This window comes from Brachycentrus maculatus, unplaced genomic scaffold, assembly GCF_059751285.1.
Source record: "Brachycentrus maculatus isolate JH-2025_06_01 unplaced genomic scaffold, ASM5975128v1 h1tg000201l, whole genome shotgun sequence".
Classification (NCBI taxonomy): Eukaryota; Metazoa; Arthropoda; class Insecta; order Trichoptera; family Brachycentridae; genus Brachycentrus; species Brachycentrus maculatus.
The window spans coordinates 539,713-560,753 of record NW_028280952.1 but is presented as its reverse complement, the minus strand read 5'-3'; the positions used below and the strand labels follow the sequence as shown (position 1 = coordinate 560,753).

The window sequence follows — 21,041 nt, the reverse complement described above, 5'->3', positions numbered from 1 at the left end:
ATTACCAGACGTCCATGTGACTCTGAAATCTAGCTACAGCTTATGCAACACTGCTTATCATGGCATTATTTAGGCTTCACAAAACTTTTACAAGTTTTATAGCCTATTCCTATTGGTGAGTGGCTGTACTCTTTACGATTAAAGTTTCAATAATTTAATGTAATTCATGAGTTAAAGTACTATGCTAAAATACTCGCCCTCGTTAAAGGCATGATTTTAAACAATTCAATGATTCTAAGTTATCATTGAAGTTATTTATGTGAATGATAGTCAATGATTTCATCTTCAAATATTGCATATACATACTCAAATATACGTATAAAAATTTTTGCTTAGCCAACATTCGAACCATTTTTTTAAAGTAGCCTGTAAACGATACGATCTTATATTTTTTAGACACAGATGTCTGTAGTGTGGACTATTGAAATCATTTTCAAATACATATATTTTTTGCTTAGCCAGCATTCGAACCATTTATAAATAGTAGTCTGTAAACGATACATTACTAATTTATATATTTTTCAGACACAGATGTCTGTAGTGTAGACTTTTAGTCCATTTGAATGTAAATGCGTATAACTGTCGTATCGGCAATTGCACAAATTTTATATGAAAAAGTTTTTTAGGTTGTTTACGGATTACGTACTATTAATTTCATCTTAAATATAGACACAAAGAATGTGTAAATGCCCGATATATATTAGAAATAATTCTTGTGAGGACATGTACGCCTGTAAAATCAAATGCATGCGGACGAAATGTATGAGGAGAGAATGACTAAGAGAGTGTATTTGGCAATTGTGAATGGGAGAACAAAACGAACAAGGCCAAGAATGACTTAGTGACCAAATAAATCAGAACTTGATATCTAATTGTAACAAAAGTCTATATAAGCGGGGGGTATGTATGACCAGATAAGTGTTGCCATTATAGTCAAGGAATTGACCGCGCAATTCAAAATTTAAAAAAAATTATGTCTACTATAGGGTCCGCCATCTAAAGTTTTTTTTTTCAACTAGTGCTTATTTCGTGAATGGTAACACTTAGCTCATGTTTGATTTGACAGATAATTAGTTTTATCCTTCCGCTGAGCGAATATGGTTGTGTATACGCTTGAACAACGCTGGGAAATATTGCGACATTCGACTTACAGAAGATGCCGATTTTGCCAAAAAAATCATCTTTTCGGATGAAGCTCATTTTGATCTTGGCGGGTATGTAAACAAGCAAAATTGTCGTATTTGGGGCACAGAAAACCCGCACGCATACATTGAAAAGCCGGTACACCCAAAACGAGTCACTGTTTGGTGCGGATTTTGGTCCAGAGGCATAATTGGGCCATTTTTCTTTGAAAATGAGCAAGGAGTGGCCGTTAGTCAATGGCGATCGTTATCGGGCCATGTTGAACGGATTTTTGTTCACAAAAATTGAAGAGGAGGATATTGGCAACATTTGGTTTCAACAGGACGGCGCTACGTGCCACACAGCCGAAGCTACACTCGATGTTTTGCGCCCCATTTTCAAAAAAAAAATGTTATTTGGCGGACCCTATATATTTACAAGTTGAGTGAGAATGCTTTGCGCAGTAGTTGGTAGGTTCCTACGTGATTAGAAAAACAGATACACATAACGAAGACATATTTTTATTGCCTTTGATTATTTAGCTAATAATAGAATGACGTAAAACATATAATATTTATGGAATAGATTTAAACTCAACAAGAACAAATATAATTTTTACTATATTTTGCATTGAACAGTTTAAAAAGATTCAACTGTTCTCATATATATTTATTATCTTCTTGATCAGCTTCACATACAGGGACTCCCAATTTAATTGTAATTTTCCACTGACCTTTGAGAACCACAGATGTAGAGGAAGCTAAGAGCCAAGTTAAAACAGTGTGGCGTTTCATCTTCTCTGACTAACCATGCAGAAAAACGGCGTGATGGTAGTAGTAGACATTTGTTACAAGGTCAAACTTTTTACAAGACACTCGATACCAATAATATTGCACAAAGTTTGTAATGCATTTAGTATTTTTTTCCAAACGATCAAATAAATTTGACAGGTACATATGTATTAATTTTGAAGTATAAATGATAAATAGGTTATATACAATGTAAATGATCTATCAGCGAATCCTTGACTGATTGTATAATAGGTAGCAATAGCCTTTCAATACTAACATTAGAAATGACACATTATTGGCCATTTTTATGGCCAAAAATCCCATAAATTTACCCAATTCACTAACCTGCGGACCTAAACCATAAATCTATTGTTATTAGTCGATCAACTCATAGTAAATCATACCGAGCCGAGCACCTCACGCCGTAGGAATAATGTCGTGTCTACAAAATTGCTACTTTACAGGATGGCGTTTAAATATCAATAATGCTTTGAGCCGTGCGTAGGCTCATTGTGTTTTTCTCTTAAAACATGCACAAATATGTTTAAGTTAAGTTAAGTTATGACATATCATTCACTCTATTTAAAAAGGAAGTTAAAAATCAATTCTACTATGAAATTTAGATTTTGCTTACGGAAATCGTCACACGAAGATAAAATATTATAAATATTACTAATGAATTTAACGACTCCTCGCTACCTGCATGGGATCGTACAAATTAACAGTGTACATGTCGCCTAAGCTAGTACGAGTACGGGTAACTCTTGCCATTTCAGCCATTTTGCTATTCCTCCCCATTTCCTTTCTTATGGTAGCAGTGATTGAGTCATCTGTATCGTATAACCATTTTTGTATCCGAGAATTAGATTGCAGGATTAATCACCTTGTCTAATTAGCGATCGAGTAATTACAGCGTTGATTCAATGCGGTGCCCTATACACCATCTGGGTTAAAAAAAGAGTTATTAAAAAGAGTTACAGAAAACTTGAAATCGCCTGTAGCCCGTGCACTTATTTGTTATATTCATATATAAAGGGGATACAACGCATCACATAATTCATTTACCGGCCGACCGCCGTAGACGTAACACGTCCTTTCATGCTTATTTTTTTTTAATAATGTATTTTGAATATATATTTTTTTGTTTTTTAGAATATATGTAAATAAAATATATTTATACTTTTTTTTTAACTCCTCACCTTAAATGACTCTTTTCTTCTCACAACCATATAATTATTTCTAAGAAAAACTTATTTTTTAATGTAAAAACGGTGTTTTAAGAAAAAATCAATTACGTAAAATGTTACCTGGATATAGAGAAAATTAAGTTGCGACTTAACGAATACTGGGCTTAAAAGATTAATTACTAGTCATATATTCAAACTCGCGTTGTTTACAGATACGTCATTATTCGTAGGGCGTGTCGAAGACTGCCCCATACTCTACCAGCCCCCAACATCCTTTATGAATGGACCTTTCCTTGAGAGATCCTCGAGATCCTGTTCTCACACTTGCCACTTTACTGTTACTTTCATCGTTATTTCCACATTTTAATGCTTGTATCCCATATTATTTTTTTGATATCCTGTATAGAAAAAACATAATGTTTGGTTGTGTTTTTTTTTCCATCCGCACCTGATCAACCCTCCGACTTCCGACCCTTGCCCCCTCCGCCATCCCCTGGCCCTACACACAGTCCATTGTGGGAATATTATTAACTTAACTTTGGAAAGGTGGGAAGTAACGTTTCAACTGCGTTCAAAATAACGTGCATAATCTTTTTTATTATTTAATATAGTAACAAGAGTTTTTTTTAAATATATAATTTAATTAATTTTCTAGACATTTCTACTTTACAATCTTAAAATTAATTACGCTGTTCTCTCCAATAAAGAGACTAAGCTCTTGTGCTTGGAGACGGACCTCCACTAATTATTTATTGTTTATATTTATGGGTGATTGCGTGTTCTTTTTCTTCGATTGACATGTATATATGTAATTATAACATTCATTATTTTTATTGTCAGTTATGTACCTAAGTAAGTATATAACCACTGACTGAGATTTTACTCTACCGGTTTCAAGACGTAGGTAGGTACCCATCTGTTAGCCAGGATGGTCACTACGACAGGCGACAGCTTGCAAGTAATACTTTACACCACTACCATGCCATGCCACTAGACACCTAGACGAGGCGAGTTATGCTAAATTTTATTGATATTAATCAAATTACATGTATATTGGCGAGTACGACCATAAAAAGCTATAACACCGTGTCGATCCGATGATTATAATACATCATTGGATGATTTGCTAAGTGCTTTTTTTGTAAATTATCAATCGCCTTATGAGTCGCTGTACAAAGCATTCACATCAAATTAAAATTCTATTGGTCGACAATAAAATAGACTATTCATAATATGATAGATAATATGTAGACTAACTAACAAGTATTATAATGTGCGGTGTAAGTTTCATCCTTGAAGGACCACTACTGGACCCCGAGAAGGTGAAGCTCCTACCACCAAGACAGGTCTTACACATGACTCCCGTAGGTCTTAAGAGAGAGGTCACAATAGACCTAATATAGTTGCAGTGACAAGGGATGAAAGGACCTCTTATAAAATAAAATATATAAAAAAAAGTGTGATGTCCTATAAACCTTTTGGGTTCGAATAATCGTCTAATAACAAACTACGGCTCAAGGTAAATGACAAAAACTATAGGTTTCCTTAAAAAAATATTTTGTAGAAAACCAATTTCTACTAAAGACACCATTTTTCCGTTAGGCTCTGTGGACAGACAGCGTGGCTCGTCAAATTTCTTTCGACAAAGCTAAAATTGCTCGCAAAATGAGTAAATGGCGACAAAATAAATAATAACGCACTGCAAAGGTCGTGATGCACTCGGCTGTCGGTAGATCACCCAACATTCCCATACACTGCCGACTGTGGGAACCGTCGCCCGACCACACCAACACGGCTGTACAGTGTACGATACGCGCCACACACGCACACACTCGCGCCGCAGGAGGAGGCAACCCGACACCGCGCGACGGCATTCCCACGGACTCGGAGGGAATGAGGGATGGCAAACCAGTGGTACATTACAAGAATGGCATCTTTTTATGACAACAATTGTATAAATATATTACATATTTATTGATTTGGCATTAACTTTGTGTAGTGATTTAAGTTTCGTACTGACATTTCTTGGTGGAACTATAAAGCTTTTTTCCACATAAATTTTGTTTGACCAGCTACTGAGTATCGTCGTAACCAACATTTGGTGTTATCTGATGATTTCGGTTAAGACGAAACCCGGTCACTGGTCAAATAAATTTATGTGGCAAAAACTATATAATTGTTCTTTTATTCTATATTTGTGTAGTGACACGTTGTTTATTAAAAATTAAACACTTGTATTGACTACTAATTGAGTTTTATTACACACAGCAGGGGTGGGCAGAGAGGTTGAAACGCCACATTTTTCTGTCCTGACATATACTCCTAGCTTCCTTCACATTCATACATCTAGTCATACATGTTCTCCGATTACGTAGACTTTTTACACCACCAGATTTTAGGTTCTGATTGATCTGATCGTGCCAAGTCAAAAAAAAATAGTCCAATAATATTATACATATCGCCTACTCCTTTCAAGAACGTCATAAATCAAAATACTTGATTTTTCAGGAGAACGTTTTTAAAGTTTAAAAACAAAATAGAATGTATTAAAAATAAATATCAAGCCACTTATTGAACTTTTTACTGTGCAACAGATATTTTTAGGTTAAACCTGAAGGTTTTTTCTCCATTTGAAAAATAACTAGTTTATTTTAAAAAAATTATTAAACAATACTTTTTCTTCAAAATCCAAAAACAACATTTTCTGCCCTGCAGCGGGTAAATATTATGTTAAAAATATGCCTCTTTTGCTGGAATATAGTAAATTTTTTGGGCATTACGAAAACATGCATAACTGAAAATTGACAGTTTTTGATTTATGACGTTCTTGAAAGGAGTGAGCGATATGTTCCATACATGTTATTGTATTTAAAAAATCTTAAAAACATTTAAAGGGTTAAATAAAATAAAAGATCAGTACATAAATTCGTTCGAATCTCGTTGACCAAATTAGTTTGAGTAATAAATGAAAATAATATAAGTCCATTAAAAATAATTCGCTATAAATGGTTGACGAACCGCGTCATTAATACCTGGCGGGTATCGAATAGTCATACGAGAGAAAGAGAACAGTTATGCGGACACTTCCGCAAGCGAGAGAGGGACAGCCGGTCGCGCAAATTCACATTATGACAGATGGGCTATCCCTTTACTATGAGTCGAAGCGAGAGGGCGGTATCCCGAGTCTCTTTCTAATCAATAGGTGTATGTGGGATATATTAAATTAGTGGTGGGGGTAATTCGTTCTCCGTGGGAATTTTTTAAAATGGATAATTGTTATCTGTCAGTTTGACGTTTGTGTTCGAAGTGGTCGGATCGGAAGTTACGACCGTGCAAAGTTATAGGATTGTTTCATAATAACACATACATATAATATTATTATTATTATAAATAAAGTGATTCATAATTAAAAAATCAAAATGCCCATAAGTGAAGATGAATTCGACTCGCGTCAAGGATATGACAGGGAAGATAATCACTCTACTTTATCTAAAGCTGCTCTTCGGAAAGTGAGTATTTTTTATGTCAAATTGTCATCAACATTTTAAGTGTGTCCAAATACTTGTTTACGAATCTGGATTATCTACACATAGAAGTTATTTTTTATGTATGTACATAGATGTCAAAAAAGTGAAATTATCATGTTATACTTATTTTTTTTTATATTCGAGAAATAATCCGTAGGATGATAGTTTCACGACCAATTTTCAAAAACATTTCTATTAGATACAACAATTTGAGTGTGTCCAAATACTTTCAAGTATTCGGATACACTCAAAATATCGTAAATAAAAGTAACTGGTCAAATTATAAGCAACATAAAAAATCAGAATCGTGTTTTCAGGCGTTTCTCAGTATGTGAATATAATCCGGGTTTGGATCTTGCATACATCCAAATAAAAGGGGTCTCTGCTAAAAAAAAAGTTTTCCTCAATCCAACATAGATGGCTATTGTGAACTCATACGTACTGATTGATCAATATATCTAGGAGTTCCAAAAAATTGAGTAGTGTGGTTGTCAATCATGGGTAGAATTAGTGAATGTTGCACGTGTGCAAAGTGATGACTTAACCAGCCTATGACAGATCATAAGCCCTGTAAATACCTAGACTCCCATATTCTTCTTCATCTATGTTGAGATGTCAAAATGTATTTCTATAATAATATTATTAATAGCATCAAAGTCCTCGTTCTGTTCCCCAAGTTCCACATTTGCCAAATATACTTTCTTAGACATTCTCTCGTTATCCATTCGCTCCACATGTCCATACCACTTAAACAACATTTTTAATTTTTTCAATTATCCCTAGTTAAGTCTTACATTCTTTTATAATATATTCATCTTTAATTCTGTCGTACAACGAATTTTCACACATTCGTCTCAAATACATAATAAATTTATGAATGAGATATTTTCATATCAATAATTGGACATTTGATTATTGTCAAAAAGGAATTTTAGTAATTCTTCTGGGCGAAGATTTTTTTTCTAAATTAATCGACTGAAACGTACTACGAAGAGTGGTTATGAGTTCTATGTTGTAAATATTCTAAATATTACGATTTTCCGAGTAAATTATAGGGTTGAACTTATGATTTGGTGTTTAATGTATCAGAATTCCTTGTTGCAGACCATTATAACGGATTTGATTGTATGTTAAAGGTTGAGCGAGCAACTTTGAGGGTAGCCATGCTTATTTCCTGGTTCAACACCATAAGAAGGGCTTGAAAATATCACTTCAAAAAACAACACTTTAGACTTCAATCTGTGAAATAAAACCATTGATAATATGTTGTGTTGTCCACATTATTTTGAAAGAATTTTAATTACAATCATATGCATTATAAATATTTGGTACTTCTGTATTTTTATTTAACGTTATCAAACGTGATTGAGTTACTGGCCCATTCCCAAATTGATTTTAAACATATTAAAATTATTTCAAACGCATCCACGAAATAGTCAGCTAAGACCAGCTGTTATCTGTCATTTTGTTTGATGACTGTCAATGTTCGATATATTGAAAGAGTAAAATTATATATTGTAATTTCATCAGTGATGGGATTCAAAATTTTCAAGAACCGGTTCGCCCTTTAGGTACTACCACTACCCCCCCCTGTAAAAAAAGCTTTTACATTTATTTATTTATTCTGCACATAAACAGAACATTCACATACCAACTCAGAATGCTCCAATTATAATAGTAGGTACAGATTTAAAATTCAATTAAAAGAAATCTTACTATGTTGTAGTGATTTTCCTTCACATTTTTTTTGTTATTAAATATTTTAATCTCCTTTTGGCCCTATGGGAGACCGGCAAGTTATAGAAAGGAAAATATTGTTTACTTGTACATTTTTAAACGTATATCTTTCACAATATTCTTTTTACTAAGTGCAATAACTTAATTTATTTTTTCACTGTATCGGTATAAATCTAGTTATAGAGCTTTATTGCGAAATATGTAGGTATTTAAAGTTCCTTTGACTAAACGTGGTATATGTTTGATATTGCTTGATGAGTTTAAGCGTTTTGGATCTTGTAGTTCCATGACTAATAATACTAATAATAATAGTGGCCAATTTATGTATTGCCATTTCCGTGAAAATCACTTCAAGGCTTCTTTGTAATTTATATAGTAATTTTCATTTAAACGACATACGATATTTATAATTTTTTGAGATATACAATTTTATGCTAAGTTTGCGTGTTGTGTGTTGTTGGAGATTCATGTGATATTGAAGTAAAAATTAAAATAAGCACTTTTATTGATATTATTATTGGGATTAGTTCGCTTTCTGGCTGAGCTCAAAGAAACGTTTTAATTTACAAAAAAAATTATTTTATTATCTAATTATTATTTATTATTATTATTTTATTATAAACAATAATTTCTGAACCCTTGTGACGTTTATAATAGATCTGATATTGGTGGAAAGTAGGTAGTTCGTTCACTGCAAACTGTTGATTTTGAGAAAGGCCTTGACCCCAAAAAGGGTTCTTGTTCTCCGTCGGAGCGGATGTGCGCGGATATTTTAGAAGCTTCAGACAGGAAGTTTCTTGTTAACGATGTTCCTTTTTTATATCCTGAATCCTTTTTTATTGGGTCACACTATAATGTCTTTCCTTTTGGTTTCAATTTTCCTTTATCTCGATTTATCGGATTTTAAAACTAGGTCGGTTAATCATAATGCTCAAGATCGATCCAAAGAAAGGATAGCTTTTGAGAATAAATAACTATTTTTAATTTAAATTTTACTCGGTAAATTCCACTATTTGTTGAAATCTATGCGTGTTTCGATGCGTTCATCAGCATTCGATATCATTATACGGTACTTGGTGATGATATTAAATGGATCGAAATGCGTGTCACAATAGATTTTAAATAATAATAATAATAATAATAAATAATAAAACCCTTTTCCGCATCCCAATGATGCATAGGGCACTGCGTCATATAAACGCAGTGTTATCTTGATCGTTTACACATGAAGGAAAGGTGATCAGCCCTCCGCTTCAGGTACCAGTCCAGGGTAATAATATTGAATAAATATTACAGTGAAAAAATCACTTATATTTATTTTACCCCCCTTGGGAATCGAACCCGGGACCTCCAGAACGGTAGCCGAGCGTGCTGACCATTACACTACGGAGGCGGACAAAAAGTAATAGTGTCGTTTGTCAAGTAAAAAATTTAATTTAGAAGAAATGGATGGAACAATCCAATAATGAACCATTTACATTTTAGATGATTAGAGGAAATAGGTGTTATTACAACTGGAACTGAAAATTACACGACAATTTGAAACCAGGATGATTTAGGACATATCGCTCACTCCTTTCAAGAACGTCGTAAATCAAAAAACTTGATTTTCAGGAGAACTTTTTAAAGTTTAACAAATATAATACAATGTATTATAAATAAATATCAAGCCACTTACTGAACTTTTTACTGTGCAACAGATCTTTTTAGGTAAAACCTGAAGGTTTTTTCTCCATTTGAAAAATAAAGAGTAAATAAAATAAAAAATTAACAATACCTTTTCTTCAAAATGCAAAAACACTTTCTGCCCTGTAGCGGGTAAATATTAAGTTAAAAATATGCCGCTTTAGCTGGGATAAAGTACATTTTCTGGGCATTCCAAAAACATGCACAACTGAAAATTTACGATTTTTGATTTATGACGTTCTTGAAAAGAGTGAGCGATATGTGAAAAGAGAGAGGTTATAGAAACTGAAACAAAATAAAGTTAGACCACGTTAGCCATTTTATGAGCGGAGAAAAACACAATATTTAATGATTCCGTTATTTTTACAGACGAACAAGCCAATTATGGAGAAGAAAAGAAGAGCAAGGATTAACCAGTGCCTCAGCGAATTAAAAGATCTTATACTGGAAGCTATGAAAAAAGACGTAAGTGTTAAAGTATTTTTTATTTTATTTTATTGTATGTCAATTAGTTAAGATGATTATTTCAACGTAACGAATAACTTTTAGAATCATTTTTAACACAACGTAAAAAATGCAACCCCATTTTGTCTCGTGTCATCGATCTGTATTGTGCCATTATTTTTCGCAATGCGTAGTATGAAGTGTCGTTTTTTGGAGAAATGAAAGCATATGAAAGATCAATAAATGAAGACTCATACTTAAATTTCTGCTTATTTCTTTAAATCTAACGAAACTGGGTTGCGTCTGCATTGATTTTAAGCACAAAAGAAACGGAGTGATGGTAATTTACTAGAAAAATTATGGGTTTTACTGAATTAGGGTTGGACACAGGAAGTGAAGATCGGCTCAATCTCTTTTTGTATAGACTTTTCGTTACAAGTTGAAATATTTACTGGATTTGTTTTATTTGAAATATGTATTGTTCATTGTATTGGTCCAATTAGAAGAAGGTTATCTAACTTACGAACTTGTGCAAGTACGGATATGCAACTCCCAGTACCCCTGCCATATACATAGATAATGATGTGTAAAGTTTTGTTATTTTTTTCTCGATTCAATATTCACCCAAGAGCACCTCTCGCGTGTTAACATTTACCCTTTAAAATGTCATTTCTGTGTCCATTTACTCGTCTGCCCCAAGAAGAAACTGGAATGAGGAAGAGAGATGGAAGACAGCTATTGAAAATAATAATACGAAAAACTCTGTGTAAATTACAAAGTCGTGCATTAAAAAAGCTTTCGCTCTCGCAGATAGGTGCGCAATATAGCTGCCATCAAACAGAGGGGAAACGTTGTCTTGTAATTCGTGATAAAAATGTTTAAACGGTGACCCCAGTGAACCATAAAGCCCTTTGACGGAATTTTCTCACAGTCGAGGTACCTACCTGACTAAAAAAGCAGGGCTGTGCACTGTGTAAAAATGAGCACTTGACACAAGTTGAAATGATATTGTGGGTTAAATCTTTATACGCAAATACTGAATTATGTCCCAAAAAGTGGGTTTTATCGAGGTTTTTATTTATTGATATCTTAACATAGCCGAAGAAGTTATTGCTGTGGACGTATGGAAGTCTGGATATTTACAGGGTTTACGACTTGTCATTGACTAGTTTTACTAATCCACAGTGTGATATTGATAATTGTATGCACGATCGACAACCATATTACTAAAAATTTGAAAAGTTATTTATATGTATGTTAAAAATAACAGAAACGTTTCACATTTTCAATACAAACTTTTTTTGCCACAAATACCTCTAAAGAAAAGATTTTCGCATTTAAAGAAATAAAAAAAAATATATATATATATATATATATATATATATATATATATATATATATATATATATATATATATATATATATATATATATATATATATATATATATATATATATATATATATATATATATATATATATATATATTAGTTATTTTTTTTTACAAAAATGTTAATAAAATTAGTATATAACCACTCACCGAGATTTTTACGTCTACCGGTTTCGAGACGTACCCGTCTCTTCGTCAGGACAATCACTAACACAGCATGCAAACAATACTACCCTTCACCACCATAGCACCATTTACATACTCAAAACTACACAAAATGTCTAACACATGCGATTTTTGGTCGACCCGAAGACCAACATGCACTATAGTTTTCAATACAGACATGCGTTACGAGCCGAGGTTAAACGTACATTAAAATTGTGGTTATATACTAATTTTATTAACATTTTTGTATAAAAAAATTTAAATAAATAAGTAAAAATGACTAACCACAAAGTAAATGCTTTAAATATTAATAATATTGAGAATAATATATATTAGTGTTTGTACCCTGCTTATAAATACAAGGTAAATTACAAATAAGAAATTTGTACATGTTTACTAGTGTTTTCATAAAAAAAAGTATACACTTACAAAATAATGTAATATTCAATTTGTGAAATATTCAATAATACCTGTAATTTATACTGTATTAGAATAAAATATTTCAATATTTTTGTGTATGTGCTTTTTTAAAGGTTATTTAATTGATCAATTGATTCAGCCCTGCTAGTGAGGTACGGGTTTAAGAGTTAAAGATACCTACCGAGTACTATTTGTGTATAAGTAAGTACCCGAGGAACCACTTTGGGTAACCCGATACGCTCCGCTGGGTGTAATGTTGCCATCTCCGACAAATCACGCGGAAAAGGCCTGGGAAAAAATGACCGACTGTTATGAAATCATGTTCGGTCAGGTATTTATTTGGGATTTGCTTTGTAGTTTTTTCGACGGACCTTCTCTAATCCGGGGAATTCGAGAACTGCTTATGTGCATGATATAATTGAAAAGGCCTATCGAGAAACCAATCACTTTTTTTGCTAAGTTGATGGCGTGGATTATCCATCGTTATTGGTATTATATACAAAAAAAGATAGTAAGAGATGATACTCGTGTTATGTACTGCGTTAATTTTGTCAACTATGCAAAAAATAAAAATCACAGTACCTACCTAAATTTCTAATTATTAATACTTCAAAAATCATTAATAATAAAAAATTTCATTCTAATAGATATTTTGTACATATAATTGAATATCATGTAAACGTGTAGAATATAATGTATAAAGTTGTATTAAAAATATGCATATTTTTTATTTATTAAAAAGGAAGATTCTGATACCAGGCAGAGTGTTTTTTTTTAACTGTGAGTGTAGTTAGGTGATGCGTTTAGCTAGCAATTCTGGGTAAAAATATAAATATTTATGTCAAAAATCAGCAATTAATTTTGGCTCCAGGAATCGAGCCCGGGACTTCGTGCACGGTAGACATACGCCCTAATCACAACACTATGTAAGCGGACATCTATGATTAAAACCACAAGAATCCAGGTGTTCATACCAAATGCACATGAAATGATGAACATAATTTATCCTGGCGTAAATGCCACAACAAATGTCAGAATGCAAAATGCATGGGAATCTTCGCTTCCGTGTGGATATTTGACTTGTATACATGCATAAAAAGGGGGGCATGGGAAATGCGGTGTATTGGTAAATATGTGTAGAGGAAGTAGGGTGTACGTGTAGGTTCGTGGATAATCCTAGGGGCATATATTCGTGTAAGGGACTGTGTTGAAATAGCCCCATGAAAATAGCCCGCAGAAACGTTACTTTGTCATAGCACGTACGTGTATGCTTACTTTTTAATCGTAATATAAATATGATTCTTACGTCATATATTTTTTTTAAATGCGATAATAATTTGTGAAGTAACTATTTTTGTAAATGACGTTTTCTGTCCTCTTCGTAATATGTAAAACTAAAGTTCTATTTTGGTATGAAAAAATGGGTTAATTTAATTTAAACTATTAATAATTTTGATTATTTTACTTTCTTTAAAGCAAGTATGGCTTGGAATTTTACATTTGGTCGCTTTTCATGACCAAATTCCTCTCTGAAGACTGTCGGTCGTTCACCTAAACGCCTGAAACTACGCGACAAAAGATGCATTTGTTATTTAATAATTGGGCTGTTTTTGCGGGCTATTTTGAAAATGCCCTATCGGCGGGTCACTCGTGTGAAGGCATGTGAACTCGCGAGCTCCGTTCAGGAGTTCCCACGGCTGGTCAATTAGCCCTGAGCCCAGAGCCCAGGTGCTACACTTACCGACCACTGTCACTGTTACCTAATAATAAATTATTAAATAAGTACCTCCTGAATAATTATTTTACCAAGTTCCGATGGTCCCACGCACAGGAATGTAGTCCAGACACCCTCCATGTATTGTTGTTAATAGGGGAACTAAAATTCTTTAGTCGATTTTTAAATTAAAGGGACGTTTCCACGCTCGAGAAACTGCGCAATCTTTCGCTTATTGTTTGCACCCTTGCGATTTTTCCCCGTTCTACTTGACGGTATTTTTAATAAATTTATCCAGGTGTGTTCGAAATCTCGTAATATATTCTTACTAGCGGATAACAGTCAGGTTTTACTTCCGTAAAAATAAAACTATCGATCGCTGAGCATGATAAATAAGATATCAATCCTTTTTTACTCGTACCGCATCTGACAGTAAAGAGTTTCAATTTGTAATTTTAAATGAGTTGAAAGGTAGCAAGATTAAAAATGAGAGTATGAAATCTCTTGAACACATTATCCTGTGGGTACATTTCTGTGTACAGCGAAGAACACCACGTACCGTTTGAGTAATATTAAAAATGGATTACGAAATTAAAATCCTCCACCAATATAAAAAAAGGACCAGTATACCGGAACTTTCATGTATTACATAGGTTTGTAAAGGTTTACTTTTGAAGATTGCTAAAAATTCTTAGCGAAGAAGAAGGTTAGCTATTATTTGAAAATAATAGCTAACCTTCTTCTTCTCATTGTGCCCGCGGAGATGCTGAAAGTCGACAATAGTTGTGGCAATCTTTACATTGTTTACAGCCGCTTTAAACAGCGACTTGGTTCTACAGTGGAACCACTCTCTGTCTAGTCAGGATATACGTACGTCTTCTTCCCTATGCTGCGTTTACCTTCGACATTGCCTTGTAATATAATATACAATATATAGTTACATATTACTTCATATTTCGTTCCCGTCACGAAATGGCCAACTTATTCTGTCTTTCTTTTTATTACAGTGTCTGTCATTTTTCTTTTGTCTCTTTTCATGCGTCTTAAAACATTTTCGTTTCGTACTCTCTCAACTCTTGATATTTTGAGCTTTACTGTGGTGATAGTCCATAATTTTATTTCGATGCAATAGAAAATCACTGAAAAGATGTGGGTACATAACATCTGACAATTTTCATGCGCAGATCAAGTTTCCGTTACTAAGGACTTATTATCTAATTGTTAAATACATTTATAGAATAGATTTAACGACACAAGTAAATACAATAATACAAATAATTAAAATACAAATCTGTTCGCGAATTTCTTTTAGAAAATTAATCTCCTTCAATATTGCAGCTGCGCACATTGCTTTATGTATATGCTCAATCCGGACACATCTTGTTACGAGCGCAGGACTTCAGCCTCGAACTCTCTCAAGGATATAATATTGTCGATCGACTGTCCCGATCTTTCTTTGACTTCCCCTAAAATTGATGTGCGACATCCTTTGTTCCGGGTTTATATCGGAAATCGCCCCCATGTAATGATGTGCTTTCTTCCCACCGATTTATTTATTATTACTTTTAATCGTGCCCCCCGTTTCTTCCATAAATTAAACCCAGTTGTTAAAATGCTTCATTCTAAACCTTTAAAAAATTCTTTATATGGCGTGTCAGTGCAACTTATAAAGCATGACTAAATTATAATGTCGTAAATAATGAAATATAAAAATCACAATGTTAGTGCTTTAAATATTGGTTTATAACATTCATACTTATTGTAAAAGGAAAACGCTTTTTTTACCACTTGAGTTTATTTTATTATAGCGACTAGTTTCGGAAGCTATGCTTCCATCTTCAGGTCTAAATATAAACTAATAATAAAATAAACTCAAGTGATAAGGAACAAGTGTTTTTCTTTTACAATTTCATCATGTCTTACCACAAAGTGAATGCCAAATAATAAATAAAATTTATAATTATTATTCATACAAAATATTTTAAAAACACTAATACTTCATTTTAATACAAAATATAATAAAATACATAAATACATACATACATATGTACATTATGTACGAAAGACTTGATTGCTCTCGAAGATAACTCTCGGAAGACGCACGATTGGCTCACAAATAAAGGCCATGTTATGTTAAAGTAAATAATGCCTCATGATGACTTATATTTTTCAATGTTAAACGTCATCTCTCAATCTCCTCAAGGGTGGTCCATTGTAAACATTTCTTTGGGAATTGAAGGAACGGTTTGGCGCATGTCAAAAGTAGAAGGTATCGTTTCGACTTTGTGGTGTATTGTCGGGCTCCATTGTCATCCATTCCGTGCAGAGTACGACCAAAGGAATGCTGATGGGCTTGACATTGATGTGTGCAAAAAATAAGCGGTTTGATTTCAACACGTGAGGATTTTAAATCAACACAACATTAATTTCATAACCTTTTGGTGATGGTAAATTGCTTTGCTTTTTTCTCGAGAGAATACTTTTTATTCCTCGACATAACACATCATACCAGACTGACAGTATGGAATGTGTTACCTCTCCATGTAAAAAATATCGGTTGACATTTAAAAAACGTCCATCTATCTGTCCAGAAACTGTCCATCATATCATTGTTTCCTTTCTTTAAATCCTCTCCCCCTTCTTCTTAATTCCTTACCTGATCTTACTAATATGTCATCCTTGTTTTTTTTTTATGAATTGACAGTATCATAAATCTACAATAACTTTCTACGAATTATGATTTTTTCTTTTGAATTTATATGTGCTATTTGTCAACTAATTTCTCATAGCTGTAGAAGATACAAAATATGACAAATATTACTTGTCTGTTTTTGGTTAGCTGGACGATATTGATTCAAAGTAATATGCCCGTTAACGTACAATGTATTTATTCTGTAAAATAAATTTTGCAAATAAAAGAATATAGAGCTAATCCTATTTTTTTCTTCTTCCATAGCCAGCGCGTCACTCAAAGTTGGAGAAGGCAGATATCCTGGAGATGACAGTGAGGCACCTTCAGGCTACTCAACGCCGGTCCCTGGCAGCCGCTGCAGCCGCTGACCCCGCGGTACTACCGCGCTTCCGGGATGGCTTTGCGGAGTGTGCAGCCGAAGCTACCAACTTCTTGTCCCGTTCAGCGGACCTCCCGGCGCCGGCTCGAGCCAGACTACGCCAACATCTCTCCTCATGTATCTCGGCACTGCAGCCGGCACCCGCACCACACGACTTCAACGGAAACATCCACTTGATCCCGAGTCGCCTGCCAACCGGCGAGCTGGCTCTCGTCTTACCCGCAACCCGACTGCCCAACACTGAATTTCTTCACAAAGAGCATGCCAGCGCGTTCCAAGCAGTTCGCAACAACAGACCGCCAAGTCCGACGTCTTCCGTTTCCAGCTGCGATTCTCTGAACTCGGAACCCGCGACTCCGCCGCACCGGCAATACTTATCCGCTACATTCCCCACTCCTCCGAGCCACACTTCTTTCACGGATTCCAGCCCGGAAACTCAAAAACCGACAGTATCGTCCACGACGATTTCGCCAGAATCTAAAATTGGCGAAACCAAAATCACCATCGGACGTCCAACCGGAACCTCTGTCTGGAGACAAACTGATGTTCCGTTCAAACAATGGACACCCCCGATCGTCAATTCCAGCACTCCCGATAGGACTTCTCCCAAGATAGCTCTGGATTACTCCTTGACTCCGAGTACTGGCAAAAAGAGAGCATATCCGACCGAGAATTCCAGCGGTTTGTTGACGATTGCCAAACGGGAAGATTCTCCGGCCAAAATGGCTAAAATTGCTTGCGGTAAAGTGAGCAGCTCGCAAATCTTAGACGAAATTGAAAGTAGACAGGGAAACAGAAGCATCGAGAGGAACGAAGCGCATCCGGGATCTAGCGTGGCTCCAGCAAGTGGCGGAGATATGTGGAGACCTTGGTAGACTCGGGAATGGTGGAAACTGGACGACTAATAAGGTTACCCTTGCACAAATCGCGGGTACTAATTATCTCACGTTAAAAAAATGTTTAATTATTTTTAAGAATTTCGTTGTATTATGTTATATAATATTCAAACGTAGCTTGCTGTGGTGTGCTTTATCAAATTGTTTCTAAAAAACTTGTTTTCGTTCTATAGCTTTTAATGAATCTTCTTTTTAGTCATAAGAATCATGACGATTTATGTAATAATTTGATTGTGCCTTCGAGAAATATGGAATTGTGGTTATTATGGTATTAAAAATATATATTTACAATATATTTCTATATGTAAGCATATCCATAAATCATTTGCTATAAGAAACCATAATAGAACAATTAGGCGCTAATGATATAGTGCGCAAATGTTCCACGGGCTGATGAGATATGTATATGTATGTCCCACTCTCAAATGACGGGACACCATTTCATGTTAATATTGGCAACATGGTATATCTTGTACATATTATTGTTGTTTTGAAATGTGAGATGTGTATTATTTCTCGGAAGACTTTTATAAAAACCCTTGAAGTGATATTTACTTGTTTGCACAAATAAAAGTAAAACTACGTATGCTGCTTTAAGATATTTTTGTGATAATATGTAAAAAGTTCCTTGACTGGAATAAGCTTTAAAGTTGTATTAGAATAGGTGTATTTTACATACAGTATTACACATAACATACTATTATTTTACACAATGTATAAATAGGTTTAAAAAAGATTACGTAACTTTCATTACGTACTGTGTTGTTTTTATTTTTCATGAATAAATTTTCCAAATTTTTATATGATTATTTTTATTTACTTTTGACCCTGCCTATATATTATAAGTCCTATAATTTAAGTATAACTAAAAAAACGTGTTTTTAGCATTTTAGCATTTTCCTTATTTGCTTTAAAAAATAATACTATACTTATTTTTGATTTTTTTTGTTGAAAAACCTGTCTTATGTTATTATGTTATGGGGTCAGAGATATTAAAGACATGTTATGTTAATATCTATATTTCCACTTATTGAATTTTTTATCAGGTTTCGAAATGTATTGACCATCAAATCGTACTATTAAGATAACAATTCACCTTTGACAGGTTATAAGCCCTGTAAATACCCAGACTTCCATATTCTTCTTCATCTATGTTGAGATGTATTTTTTTTCTGATTCAGCTTTTTTTTTAATTACCTGACATCCAAGTGACTCTGAAATCTAGCTACGGCTTATGCAACACCGCTAATCATGTCCCTACTCAGGCTTCAACTTTATAAGTTTCATAGCCTATGCCTACTCGTGAGTGGATTTACTCTTTGTGTTTAAAGTTACTATAATTTCATGTAATTCATGAGTGAAATTCTAGGCAAAAACACTCGCTATCTCGCTAGAGGCATGAGTTTACACATTTCATTGATTCTAAGTTAGCAGTGAAGTTACTTAGGTGTATGATTTTTTTTTCTAATTCAGCAAATTATTTCCTAATATAGGTATACATTCCTAAAATCAATATGCAATGTAGTGCTGCCATTTAGGCGCAGGACATTAGCAAGTATTAAAAAAAGAGGATGAAAATCCACCTTATAAGATCTTCAGGACAAGTATAAAAAATATATACCTACATAAGTAGTACGTCTGGATACAGTACCTAAAATATGCACATATAATATTTTAAATGCGTAATATCCGATACACTGTCTGCCGCTTTCTTTTTGTGACAGAAGATTTTGACTAAAGAAGAAAAGCCTCGAATTAAATACAGCCTTCCAGGTTACAATGGACTCGCCCCTCACGAAACCATTCTTCAGGCTTGTGGAAAGTATCGTATTATTTGGTAGTCATCCATTATGTATTACTATAAATATTACCCGCAGTCACATAACCATGCTGACACACAATACCATATATCTCAGGTCTGGTATTATTAAAAATTCATATACATTACAATATACCTGTATACTCCGTCCATTTACAGGCGACTTAAAACATTTGCACACGCAAATGATTTTTTAAATATATATTGCTGTTTTTAATCATGCAACTTTTAATTATACTTTTAAACCTTTTACTAGCAATATTTCTGATCCTATTACCTATGTACATTACAAACGTTAATTTTGGACCTTGGTACGAAAGTTCATATAAAGAGTTTTTCCAGATTCTCACTTTATGTATCTAAAATACTGTCCCCAACTAAATATCATTTATCAAGTAATTTACGAGTACCTTCGCTCTTATAACTCATGTTCTTAAAATGAATGTAAACGCAGCCCTATTGGGCTTAACGAAAATACATATAAATTTGGAATATTTCTTGCTGTTTCTCTCTGCAGGATATAACGCCACACCACCGTCTTTGTTCTTCCCTTTTTTCACATTCATCGCCTGATACATACCCTCCGATTATTCCGACTCCTGACTTGTCCACTTGTATTTAAAGTACTTGATCATGCCAAAGTTTTCTCGGTCTTTCACTGCTTGTATATACTAACTACATTTGCCACATATATTTGTTTTCAGTTCTTTCCTCAATCATTTTTCCACACGTTAAAACTATTACAATATATCCTTATTCATTATATCGATGTTCATCTCCTGACTGACTACTTTCAAGTATTTGAAATACTTGAATTTGCCATGTTTTCCTCGAATGAATAAAAAAAATAGGTAGTAAATATTAACCAGAAAGTAATTGAATAGAAAAAAAATAACCACTTCACCAAGCTACACGTAATGTATCTATAATTTAATATGCCTAATGTAAATTTTCTTGTTAAGCTAAAAAAGTGTACCTATAAGATTGTTAATTACTTACCAAATCGATTTAATCTGAATTATTAAGTATCGTGGGAATCGATCGCATGAAGTAAAATTTAACAAACCTAGTGT

At 33.8% G+C, this 21,041-nt stretch overlaps 1 protein-coding gene across 1 annotated transcript; it reads left to right on the top strand.

Moving 5' to 3' along the window:
• Positions 1 to 6,383: 6,383 nt before the first annotated feature.
• LOC148307354 (uncharacterized) lies at positions 6,384 to 18,942 on the top strand. The gene is made up of 3 exons (XM_088263572.1): positions 6,384 to 6,609; positions 10,420 to 10,515; positions 17,139 to 18,942. The coding sequence occupies exons 1-3, from the start codon at positions 6,520 to 6,522 to the stop codon at positions 18,126 to 18,128; spliced, it is 1,176 nt and encodes a 391-aa protein (XP_088119698.1). The 5' UTR covers positions 6,384 to 6,519; the 3' UTR covers positions 18,129 to 18,942.
• Positions 18,943 to 21,041: the final 2,099 nt, after the last annotated feature.

Coding starts and splice junctions, on each gene's coding strand:
- LOC148307354 (XM_088263572.1), top strand. CDS start 6,520: ATGCCCATAAGTGAAGATGAATTCGACTCGCGTCAAGGATATGACAGG. Junction 6,610..10,419: donor CTAAAGCTGCTCTTCGGAAA/GTGAGTATTTTT, acceptor TTATTTTTACAG/ACGAACAAGCCAATTATGGA. Junction 10,516..17,138: donor TGGAAGCTATGAAAAAAGAC/GTAAGTGTTAAA, acceptor CTTCTTCCATAG/CCAGCGCGTCACTCAAAGTT.